Here is a 12,427-nt window from a genome sequence, read left to right on the forward strand (position 1 = left end):
TTCTCCAGGGCTGATGGGACCCGGCAGGGAGGGGCTGTTGCAGAGGGGCAGCGGCCCGCAGCCTCTGCAGTCAGCACCCCGGGTTTGGGCTTGGCTCTGGGAGTAGAGACCACCAGTGTTCTAGGACACACACACGTATTAAAGTCTGTTCTTTAGAAAAGTAAAAATTTAGAAGGTGGCTCTACTGGGTGACAGCCTGGGGGAGGTGGAAGGGACAGGAAGGGCTGGGGGTGGACACTGGCTTCCTGTCCCATCCACCCACCCACCCCTTAAGGGCTTAGCTTTTAGCCTCTGTAGAAACCCCCAGGGCACAGGGGTCCTACCTTTGGGCCCCAGGAAAGCTGTGGAGGGGGTGGGGTCCCTGTGCAGCTGATCCAGGGGGTGGGAGCTGGGTCAGCCACTGGTGAGTGTGTTTGGTTGGTGCCATTCGAGGGAGTGGCGCCAACTCAGACAGCTGCTTCCATCCTCCACTGGACATTTTGTGGTGTCCCTGATGCCCAGGGGCTCAGGCAGAGCCTGGGTTGAGAAGGAACCTCAGTCTGGGTTCCTTCCTGGTGCCTGAGCTGAGCTGAGCTGCATCCAGGCCCGAGGGCAGGATGGACGGAGGAGGTGACATGCTGCAGGCAGCCAGCAGGAGTGAGGGCAGACTGACCTGCAGACACAGAGCCCGCGGGGGGAGGAGCCCGGGGAGGACTGCAAACATGGGGGTCAATGGAGGGCCTGGGGAGGACTTCAAACACGGGGTGGGGGGCTCAGGGTGGACTGCAGACACAGGCGGGGACCTGGGGAGGACTGTAAACATAGAGGTCAGTGGGTGGCCCAGGGAGGACTGCAGACATGGGGTGGGGGGCCCAGGGAGGATTACAGGCACAGGTGGGGGGCCCGGGGGGGACTACAGACATGGGTGGGGGGTCCGGGGAGGACTGCAGACACAGGTGGGGGGCCCAGGGAGGATTACAGACACAGGTGGGGGGCCTGGGGAGGACTGCAGACATGGGGCAGGGGGCTCAGGGAGGATTACAGACATGGGTGCGGGGCTCAGCTGGATTGGGGAGTGAGGAGGCCTGTCCAGACCCAGGTGTGGGGTGGCCTGACCAGGGAGGGGTACGGTGAAGGGGATGTAGGCTAAGGACGGGTATCGGTGCCCCTGGGTTCTGGCTTGAGCACCTGGATGGCAGCCGGCAGGGCCCCTCGAGGTGGAGAGGCTGCAGGCTGTTCAAGTGGGCACCGGCACCCCTCTTTTCTTCTTCTCCCTCCTTCACCCTCACATCATTGGCCTTCACCCCAGGGAATCGCATTATCATGGGGAAGAGCCACGTGTTCCGCTTCAACCACCCGGAGCAGGCGCGGCAAGAGCGGGAGCGCACGCCCTGCGCGGAGACGCCCGCTGAGCCCGTGGACTGGGCCTTCGCCCAGCGAGAGCTGCTGGAGAAACAGGGCATCGACATGAAGCAGGAGATGGAGCAGAGGTGAGGTGGGCGGGGCAGGGGTAGGAGAGGGAGCAGAGGTGAGGTGGGCGGGGCGGGGGTGGGAGATAGGTGAGGGGGCAGGAGATGGAGCAGAGGTGAGGCAGGCAGGGCAGGGGCAGGAGATGGAGCAGAGGTGAGATGGGTGGGGCAGGGGTGGGAGATGGGGGCAGGAGAGGGAGCAGAGGTGAGGCTGGTGGGGCAGGGGTGGGAGAGAGGTGAAGGGAGCAGGAGTGGGGAATGGTGAGGGAGACAGAGGTGGAGAGGCAGAGGCGAGGGGAGAAGAGAGGGGCAGAGGTGAGGCAGGTGGGGCTGAGATGAGGTGGAGAGCAGAAGTGGGGGGCAGAGCAGAGGTAGGGCCGCCATGCCCCAGTGCCCCCACATCCTCAGTGCCTGCTCACCCCTGGCCCCCGCAGGCTCCAGGAGCTGGAGGACCAGTACCGCAAGGAGCGGGAGGAGGCCACCTACCTGCTGGAGCAGCAGAGGCTGGTGAGGACCCAGCCCCATCTACATGCCACACCCTGGGGAGCCCCTGCCCAGGCTCTTGGCCCACGCTGGGTGGTCGGGGGCTCTGGAGAAGCTGGGGTGTGCCTGCTTTCCCAGAGCCCACCCTTGCGCACCTGCCCAGCCCTCAGTTGCCCCTACAGAGTGGGATGTGGCGAGGACGTGTCCAGGCTCCCCGGGGGCAGCCCCACCCAGGCCAGGAGAGCTGTGGAGGGGCTGAGCCAGCTGGTGTGGCCTCCTCCCCCCACAGGACTATGAGAGTAAGCTGGAGGCCCTGAAGAAGCAGATGGACTCCAAGTACTACCCAGAGGTGAACGAGGAGGAGGAGGAGCTGGAAGATGAAGGTGAGAGGGCCTGAGTGGGGAGGGGTCTTGGAGAAGAGGTAGCCCCAGGTCCTTCTGGAGGTCAGTGGTCATCGCTTTGCCCTGAGGCCCCAGCCTGCCCCCCCCCCAGGAGAGGGCACCTCATTCCTGGGAGCGTCCACCAAGGTGGGACTCAGGGGGGCTGTAATGCAACAGGGATGCACACACAGGTACAGTGCACACATGTGCACATACAAACATGCATACACATGAGTGTACATGACATACACATGTGTGCACGTGCTGGTTCTAAAGGACACGAGCACGTACACACACGCACACAGATACATAAACACACGTACGTGTGCATGTGCCATACGCACATGTGCTCACACGTGTATGCAGTGAACACACATGCACATACATGTGTGCATCCTGTGTATATACAGAGTCACACACACATAGATCTGAAGGCACATGAATGCACACACATGCGTGTAAATGCGCATTCACACATACATGTGCACATGCCATACGTACATACACAATGCTTTCACATGTGCACATACAAACATGCACATATAAAATGCACGTGCACACACATACATATGTGCACATTGTACACACACAATGTACTTACACATGTGCACACAAGCTGGTTCTGATGGGTGATGGAGTGGCCCTGGCTCACCCCACCCAGCCAGCCATGTGTCTGATGTCCCTCCAGGACGGAGACTGCTCCACCTCCCCTCAGAATTCCCTGTCTGAGGGTTTGCTCGTGAGCTGGATGTCGAATGCTGGCTGTCCTGGGGTCTGAGGGTATGGAGTTGGGGACAAGTTCGTATCCATCTCAGCCTCTGGCCTATATGTGACCTTGGGCAAGCAGGCCTCTTCTGTGGTCTGGACTTTGTTGCCTCATCTGCCCACCAAGGCTCCTTCCCGCCCAAAGTATGGGCTCTGGGTGGGCAGCTGAAGGCCGGTAGGGGCGTGGGGAGCACAGGGTAGAGCCCTGGGGCCAGGACCAGCCTTCCTGGAGTCCTGGCTCAGAGAGGGCATGTGAGCTGGGTGAGGGTGAGGGCTACCTGCCCACCTGCCTCCTCTCCCACGGATGCCAACCCCCAATGGCGTGGGACTGTACTTGGCTGTGAGGCTCCCGTGGTCTGTGCTGAGCTTCCCTTCAGCTCCCAGCCAGCTCATGGAGTTGAGGCCTCTGCTCTTTGGGGTACACGGGCCTCTGCACATTGCTCCTCAGGCAGCTCTTTCTCCTGCCTCCTTCTCTCTGGGCCCGGAAGAGAAGTGTGTGTGGAACAGGGGCCTGGGCCTCCTCCTGTCACCTCTAGTCACAGCGACCCTGGGGTAGGGCCACCTTTAGCTCCAGCCCTGCTGGCAGTGCTGGCTGCAAGGGCATGGGGTCGGCTCAGGGCAGTCCTACAGAGTGACCAGGGCTGTCTTGTCCACTCAGCCTCCTTGAGGCCAGGATGCTTGGCAGGCAGGCCATGGCATCTCCCATGATGACCACGTGCCTGTCTCCACAGTCCAGTGGACGGAACGGGAGTGTGAGCTGGCACTGTGGGCCTTCCGGAAGTGGAAGTGGTACCAGTTCACGTCCCTGCGTGACCTGTTGTGGGGTAATGCCATTTTCCTCAAGGAGGCCAATGCCATCAGCGTGGAGCTCAAGAAGAAGGTGGGCCCCCTCCCTGCCAGTCAGTAGCATGTATCAGAGACAATGGCCCATCCATGAGTGATGGGGACCCTGGCTCACAGCTGGGATGGGGCATCAACCAGCCTGGGAGAGTGGAATGGACCCCACCTCACCTGGATCCCAAGAAGGGCAGGCGGTGGGGGAACTCAGGCCAATGGGCTGGTGGTGGGCAGGCGCAGCTTTCGCTCCAGGATAGCTGGAAGGTTCTGGTGAACGGTTGTGGGTGCAGAGGGGTCTCGGGACAGGCCTCCGGGAGGTGGGGCGGGCACCCCTGGGGAACCCGGTCACCCCATGGGGCTGACATATGGCCCCTCCCGCCTGCCCCAGGTCCAGTTCCAGTTTGTCCTCCTCACGGACACGCTGTACTCCCCACTGCCCCCCGACCTGCTGCCCCCCGAGGCCGCCAAAGACAGGGAGACGCGTCCCTTTCCCCGCACCATTGTGGCCGTGGAGGTGCAGGACCAGAAGAATGGGGCCACTCACTACTGGACACTGGAGAAGCTCAGGTGTGGCTAGTAGACGGGCAGGGGGTAGACAGTGGACAGGGCAGGCGGGGTCCTGGGCCGAGGCCACAGAAATGGAGTATCTCCTGATGCTAGCATGGTCGAGAGACATTTTAGTGTTTCCATGGAGAAAGGGGCAGGTGAAGGCCAGAGGGCCACCGGCTCATCACAGTGCTGCTGGGGGATGAGGGCAGGGCTGCGGGCAGCAGCAGGGCTGGCAGGGACAAGCAGGGAGTTGTTGCCTGGGCCTGAAGTGCAGGGCGGTGGTGTGACAGCCAGGCGGAGCTGGGCTACCTGAGCTGGGCCACACAGGGATGGGGGGAGGAGCACCCCACCTCTCACTCCTCCACCCCACCCCTGCAGGAGACGTTTCCCTTGGCCAACCCAGTAGAGGTGAGGGGGGCTGTGGAGGAAGCCCCATGGGGGGGGGCTGGGCTGAGGGTGAGGAGGGAGCCGAGGAGGCCACTGCTGTCCTGCTGCCTCCTCCACTGCTCACTCACAGACACCCATACACTCAGGCTCACACACACAGTCACATACACACTCACTCATACACGTTCTGCTGTCCCACTGCCTCCTCCACTGCTCACTCACACTCATACACTCTCACACTCACACACTCTCACACACACACACATGTTCTGCTATCCCGCTGCCTCCTCCATTGCTCAACTTGAGAGATGGTGTCTCTCCTAAAGTTCTACCCGCACTCACCACACTCATACACATGCCCACACACACATGCACACTACCCACGTGCATAAATACACACTTGCATGCATATACACATATGTATACTCACGCATGCTTATTACACACATACACACACGTGCACATACATACATACTTGTATACACACCTACACTCAAACATTGGCAGACACACACAGTCACTCACATACCCACACACAAGCACACTCACACTAACAAATAACACACACATTGGCAGACGTGCATACTCACACATAGGCATGCATGCTCACAAGTACACTCACACACATTCAGACATAATCACACTCATAAACTTTCCTTTCTTGTACAATTCATTCACAGACACAAACACGTTCATATAGACAGTCACACACACTCAGGCACCCAACACACACACAATAATTCATGCTTGAATACACGCAAATGCTGATATACTCACTCACAGTCTCACACGCATTGGCAGACACGCGTACCCTCACGTTCACTCACACACACTCACAAGCACAGTTACACAGTCACAAACATGCACATACTCACACACACATGGGCAGACACACGCTCATATAGACACATACACACACACACACTTTGGCAGACATGCATACACCCACACACACTCACATACTCACACATGCACACATGCTCACAAACATACACACACTCACATACTCACACACCTTGGCAGCTACTCATACACTCATGGACACACACGTACACTCACACACCTTGGAAGACACACATACAGTCACACACTCACACTTGAACTCGCACATTTGGTTTTTGTTTTGTTTTGTTGACAGTTGGTGGGCGGGGCCCAGGAACGATGGGTCCTGCAATGCCCTGGACAATACCACACATCAAAGGCTTGTCCCATGCCCTGTGTAACTTTTTAAAAACTCTTAAAGTGTCACGTGCGTATGGAAAACGCACATACCGTAAGTGTGCAGCTCAATGACCCTTCAGGAACTTGGCACACTTGTCTTAGTCACCTAGTGCTTCTATAAAAGAAATGCCACAAGTGAACGGCTTTGACAAAGAAAAGTTTATTCTCTCACAGTCCGATAGGCTAGAAGTGACAGCCTGACTTTGCATGTCCTTCCTTGTATGACGCTTTCTCCTGGGAACGGTAATGTTTAAAGTATTAGTGTTCTGCGTCCCCAGCACCAATCTGTCCCGACTCCTAACCTTCCAGGTTCTGCGTGGGGCCCCATTTCTGAGCCCTCCCCACACCAGCCAGCTTCAGTTGGGATTTTCTCCCCCTTCCCATCGGCTTCCCAGCTTCCAAGCACAGCCGCCCCCTCTTCAGTCCTCATCCTGTGGGCTTGTCCTGGCCCATCCTACCTGTTAAGATCGCTTTGTTGTTGTTTGGTAGATTTGGGAGGGATTCCTGGTAAACTTGCGTGTTTCACCAGAAACCTGCCACTGGCAGTTGGCCGAGGCATTTGGGTCCAGGAATGACCAGGGCCAAACAGGGAGCTGTGGCTGGAGCTGGGCTGCGCCCACTGACCCCTCGGTCTCCACAGGCAACGCCTAGACCTAATGCGGGAGATGTACGACCGAGCGGCCGAGGTGCCCTCCAGCATCATCGAGGACTGTGACAACGTGGTCACCGGTGGAGACCCCTTCTACGACCGCTTCCCCTGGTTCCGGCTCGTGGGCAGGTGGGTGCCCCCTCCCCCAGCTGGGAGAGTGAAAGGGAGAGAGAGCCAAGGCCTGGACCCTGGTGTGGGGAAGGGAGCCAGCGAGACACCCCTTCACGTGCCTGCCCAGACTGCACCCCCCCGTCGTCCCCCGGCTTGTAGTGCCCCAGCCCACCCTCCATATTCGGAGGCCCTGTGATTTCAGGGGACCTGGCGCGGGGTCCCGGTATTGTCCCTACACCTGCTGCAGGGCTGCAGCCACCAGGTGGCACATGTCTACGTGTGTGAACATGTAAGATACCCAAGCATCCCTGGGCCTTGGGCAGGTCTCTGGGGTCACCTCATGGCCTTGAGGGTGAGCAGGGAGCAGGACCGTGTCACCCCAGACCCTCACCGACCACCTTTCCCTCGTCTCCCAATCTGAGGCCCCCTGCACCCACGGGACCAAGCTTATGAGGTCTTACACGGCCTCAGTCACACCCCTATTCTCCATTAAACCAGCCGGTGCCTTCCATGGTACCTTCCAGTACCTTCTGGCACCTTTTGGCCTACCACACCTTGCTGTTTCTTTCTAAGCCTGGAGATGGGGTACCTTTTGGATTTTCTCATCTTTGAAAGCTGCATTCTTGATGGCCTGTGTGTTTGGTTTTAGAGAGATGCTCCCCCGCCCCACCCCGCCCCCGCAAGTTGCTGGTGTTAACCTCTCTCTGTCTTGTCGTACTAACCTCAGTTCAGTCATCTCTGGCTGCAGCAGCTACCCACTTCTCAACACATGCATGAGCGAGCGCATGGCTGCTCTCACCCCCTCCCCCACCTTCTCGAGCCCCGACTCCGATGTCACCGAGCCGGCCGAGGAGCAGAGCATGGGGGAGGAGGAGGAGGAGGAGGAGGAGGAGGAGGACCTGGAGGAAGACGACGTCTTTCCGGAGCACGCGCTGTGCCACGGCCGGGACCCGTTTTACGACCGGCCCCCCCTGTTCAGTTTAGTAGGAAGGTTGGTGAGATCGAGGCGCGCATGCTGGGAAGGACCCAGCTCTTTTGCACAGAGCACTGCTGGGGCATAATTCGGCCGCCACAGGGCGGGACCCAGGTGTGAGGGACCCAGGTGTGAGGGACTCAGGTGTGAGGGGACCCAGGTGTGAGGGTACCGAGATGTGAGGGACCCAGGTGTGAGGGACCCAGATATGCAGGACCCAGGTATGAGGGACCCAGGTGTGTTCCCTGGGCAGTGGGGCAGACAGAGGGGCTGGCCTCCCCCAGGAGAGGGCTTCGAGGGAGCACAAAGGCTCCCCACGGCACATTCCAGAACACTCGTCTTCTCAGTTGGTCTTCATGACGCTTTGGCTGGGGCAAGGCAGAGCCAGGGTACCAGTTATGGAAAGGGCAGGGTGGCCCTGAGCTTGCATCTGTGGCCCCGGGCACAGACCTGAGCGCGGGTCACCCAGCTGGGCAGGTGGGATTATTTCTGCAGAGGCTGTGGGAGGGGGGATGGGAATGCCAACCAGGCCCCAGATGCCCAAAATCCTCTAGGAGTTCTTGAGCCAGCCCGAGGGGACATTTGGAAGGTGAGGCAGGCCCCCGAGCTGACACCTCGGACCAGCTTCACCTCCTGCTTCTTCCCAGCTGATGGCACTTCTCCACTGGAGGTTCATGGAGCCTGGAGACACTCAGGGTTGTTTTACAGGGAAGGGGGGAGGAGTCCTGAGGAGGCCGGAGGGAGGGCAGGAGGGGCCGGTGCTTGGTGAGGGGCAGGCCTCAGCTCAGGAGCCTGCGGGAGCTCGGTCACCTACCCCTGAAGCCGGGGCTGACTCTGCCTGTCTCCCAGCCTGTCTCCTGTGTGAAGGTGAGGACAGGACCATCCCTGCTGACCTCCAGGTTGCCGTGGTGAGAGATACCAGCTGTGCCCTTTGCAGAGAACTGCTGGGGATATGTCTCCCAGATGGGCAAGGCGAGGCAGAGGTCGAGAGGGGACAGAGGCCGTCAGGGACCACGCCTGGCAGGAGGGGGGGAGAGGCATCCTGCAGGCAGATTTGGCAATTACAGCGCACCACGCATGGTTTTATTATTGTGAAATGGAGGCCAGACAGGTGAGGGGAAGCTTTGGAAACAAGGCTGTCGTGGGGAATTCGGCTCATGAAACAGGTTTTACGTATTTTAGGTATAGAAAAAGATAATTTTTAATAGAAACTTTTTTAGGAGTTTGAGATTGTTCCCTTGGGCTAGCCCGATAGAAGTTTCTAGAAGCCTTGACTTTGGAGCCCCAATGCTGAAAGTTGACGGTGACCTCCAGATATTGGGGTCTACACTGGGAGCCCCAGCCATCCTCAGAAGGAAATGTTCCTGTGGGTGCACATCAGCACCATGGATTGGTTCTGATTAGTTTCCCCTGAGGCTATTGGGCCAGTCGCGCCTGTGACATGCTGCCCCGCTGCGTCAGACCCTGTGCGCTGTCCCCCATGATGTCCTGGGTCTGGGCTCTGCTGAGCCCAAGAGTGAGGAACAGCCCCCTGAGGTCAGAGTACTGGGGCTGCCATGCCCCCTCACCTGCTGAGCCGGGGTGGCTAGGGGGGTGGCTCCTGAGAGGCTGTGAGGTGGCTGCGAGACCAGGGGGTGCAGGGGGTCAAGGACGCGAGCAGAAACGGGGTGGGCTCTCACAGTCTCGGCCGAAAAGAGCTGGGTCCTTCCAACACTTTTTTTTTCTCCTTGTGAATTTGAGATTTTACAAAACAAACAAACCAAACCGAAGTAATCTATGCGAGGCCTGGCCGCCTGGCATCATGGGGCCTCTGCCAAGGGCTTCGTTCGGAAGCTTCTGGACAATCTTTTTGGTTTGGCACAATTTGGCTTCATGCAGCAGCTGTGCAGGCCCGCCTGCCTGCCCTGTGACGTGTGCTTCCACGGGTTTGTGGGTGAACCCCCATCTTTTAGCTCCTTTCACCATTTTGTAGCTGCTGGCTCTCCTCCAAAGCTTCAGCAAAATTGGGGGCCTCATTCTGTCTTCTTTTGAAAGGCTCTTCTCAGCCAGCATGCGTCTCTGCCTCACCAACCTGTGGCCAGCGCCTGCCTCCTCCCTCCCGCACCCCCGGCTCTGCCTGTCCCGCCCGCCTCCTTTCTCTCTGGGAGGGGGTTTCAGTCTGCTTCAAGGTACTCTCCCCTCTAGGCGAGGCCGCCAAGCGGGGACCCCACTTCTCCTGAGCCAGGGCCCCTTTCCCCAGCCCTGGGTTGGTCCTTGGCAGGGCCAAGGGGCTCTCTCTCTAGCATCTGGGGCGCCAGGTGAATTGGGGAGGGGTTGTAGGCCACAGAGCCTCCTGATTCCTGCTGCCTAGACAGAAAACTGGCCTGGGGCTCTTAAGGCTAGTTCTCCCTGCCTGGACCACCGATGCTTCCAGAAAGGGGGTAGCACAGGAGAAGGCTGGGCAGGCAGGGGCTGCGGAGGGGGAGGAAGGATCCAGGGAGCAGAGGCGCTGTCCAGGGACAGGGTCCAGGACTCTGGGTGCAGACGGAGGGCCTGGGTGCCCACTCCGAGCCCTGGGGACTGCGTAGTGGTGCCTTCCGCACGCTGGGCTGACTCTGCTAGCATGGCCAAGGTGGAGCCTCTCAGCCCAGGGACCCAGAGCTGTCCATGTGCCGTGCCCAAGCCAGGTGTCCAGGGTCTGGGTCCTGGCCCCCACAGTGGTGGGAGCTGATGCCAGGTGGTCTCTGGCACCTGGTGGGTGGGGGGCAAAGTCGTGGGTCCCTCAGGCCTGCACCACGTGCCTGGCACCTCACACCTCAAAGTGAAGTCAGCCAGGTGCGGGTCCTGCGAGACCTGGGAAGAGGCCATGTCCTGCTGTAGCCTGGGTGCCACGTAGTCCCCAGGCTTGGGCTCACAGCTCCCTCTGGGTGGATGCTGGTCATGGGGCAGGCGCAGGCCATGGGGTGGGGTGCTGGCCCAGAGGTCCCTTCCAGCTCAGGCAAGTCCCCCACTGTGGTCTGGGAGAGGAGCCAGCAAGCCTCCATTTCCTTCTGGAACAGCCAGCAGCAGAGATGCTGCTGAGTCTGTGATCCCACCTGGGTGTCCTGGCTTTGGCATCCCGGCGAACGGGCCTGAGGATACCCATTGCCCACAGCCGGATTGGGAGGGCAGAGAAGAGGGTAACCACAGACCCAAGGGGTATAACCCCAGCCCCCAACCGGGAGCCCCTTGCAGCCTCCCATCCTGTGGGGAACCCTCTCTCTGGGGCACAGCTGGTTCCAGCTTGTCTGACAGTTGAAACGTGGTCAGTGGCTACCCTGGGTGGCACGGGGGTCTGAGTTTTCTACCTTTGACGAGAGAGCATTCTGGAAGATCATGAAAGAATTTATCTAATTGACTGATTAACTGCTCTATTAAGCTTCTGGCCCTGCAACTTCCTTTCCTCCTTGTGCCTCAGTTTCTTCCTCTAGAATGGGGTGTGGATAACATATTACCAGGTCTGAGTGCCGTCTGAGGTGTAAGGCACCGCATTCTGTGTGCCCAAGAGAGGGACCTTGCCGTCAGTTGAACTCAGATGTTCCTTTGGGGAGGACATGTCCCAGATCAGCTTTGAGATGGGAACAAACTGTATGTCTTAGACACATGAGACAGGACACCCTCCCCCTTCCAGGGTGCTGGAAGTTACCTGTTCCAGCCCCGTCACATGCTCACCCCTGCACGTAGTGGTTGCTGTCACTTCTAATTGGATTGCCCTTTCTTATGTTGCTTCACGTTGAGCCTAGGACCTATGAGGGTCTGGGCCTTGTCCATGAGCCCCGCCCCCATCTAATTTGTGGCTGACTTCTCTGTGCAGTGTACAGCTTGTTACTGAGCTCACCACTAGCAATATGGCAGGAGAGCGTCCACTCTGGGTGAGCAGGCTTGGGGTGCAGAGAGGCCCTGGCGGGGAGCCAAGCGGGGCCTGTGTTGCTGCAGCCTCGCCATGTGACCTGGGCCAGGCCTGATCCTCTGCCTCGGTTTCCCTCTCGGTGTAGCGGGCCGTTGGTTAGAATGTGCCTCCAAATCCCTGGGGCCTAGCCTTTTGGGGAGCAGGGTGGGAGAGGCCGGGAGCCGGTCTGTGTTAACTCTGGGAATTCAGGAAGAGAGAGGGGCACCCACTGGGGCTAGGGAAGCCTTGTCCCTTCCAATATGAATCCAGAGGCGCCCACAAGCCTGAGGGTCACCTCCGTGGCTCCAAGAGTGATAGGACAGTGCCTGTTGCAAGTCGGGGTCCCAGAGCCTGGCCAGCTAGCCAGAAGGAAGCTCTTCTTAACTACCCCTTGGGTTTCCAGGGGACGGCCTGGGCCAACCGGGGCTCTGAGCTCTCTGGCTCCACCCTGCTGGCCGGGCAGCCCTGGTTGAACATCTGACCTCTTCTTCCAGGGACACTGTGCCGATTAAGGGGCCCTCGTGCCTGACACTGTGTCCTCATCCCACCCGTCTTGAGGCCCGAGGGTGGTGAGGGCTGTGGTACTCTGCGTCTGCTCCTGGTGTGGCCACTTTCCACGTCCTCAGGGCCTCTCTGTCTCCCAGCCATGGCCTTGCTGCAGTGGGCACTACTCCCTGGAAGAGGCCCGGCCAGTGAGGTCTTCAGGGTGCAGGCTAG

The 12,427-nt window shown here is 59.3% G+C and overlaps 1 protein-coding gene across 4 annotated transcripts in view; it reads left to right on the top strand.

Annotated features, from left to right (window-relative positions):
• KIF1A (kinesin family member 1A) overlaps positions 1 to 12,427 on the top strand; it is a 66,296-nt gene that overhangs the window by 26,127 nt on the left and 27,742 nt on the right. For 3 of the 4 annotated variants that reach the window (XM_064286385.1, XM_064286387.1, XM_064286386.1), the window contains 7 exons: positions 1,289 to 1,469; positions 1,883 to 1,955; positions 2,221 to 2,314; positions 3,808 to 3,956; positions 4,302 to 4,480; positions 6,711 to 6,848; positions 7,558 to 7,821. In XM_064286385.1, the coding sequence (XP_064142455.1) occupies positions 1,289 to 1,469; positions 1,883 to 1,955; positions 2,221 to 2,314; positions 3,808 to 3,956; positions 4,302 to 4,480; positions 6,711 to 6,848; positions 7,558 to 7,821 (1,078 nt within the window). The remainder of the gene's footprint in view (positions 1 to 1,288; positions 1,470 to 1,882; positions 1,956 to 2,220; positions 2,315 to 3,807; positions 3,957 to 4,301; positions 4,481 to 6,710; positions 6,849 to 7,557; positions 7,822 to 12,427) is intronic. The other variant, XM_064286388.1, reaches the window with a different exon arrangement.

The sequence above is a fragment of the Loxodonta africana genome, chromosome 6 (genome assembly GCF_030014295.1).
Source record: "Loxodonta africana isolate mLoxAfr1 chromosome 6, mLoxAfr1.hap2, whole genome shotgun sequence".
Taxonomy (NCBI): domain Eukaryota; kingdom Metazoa; phylum Chordata; class Mammalia; order Proboscidea; family Elephantidae; genus Loxodonta; species Loxodonta africana.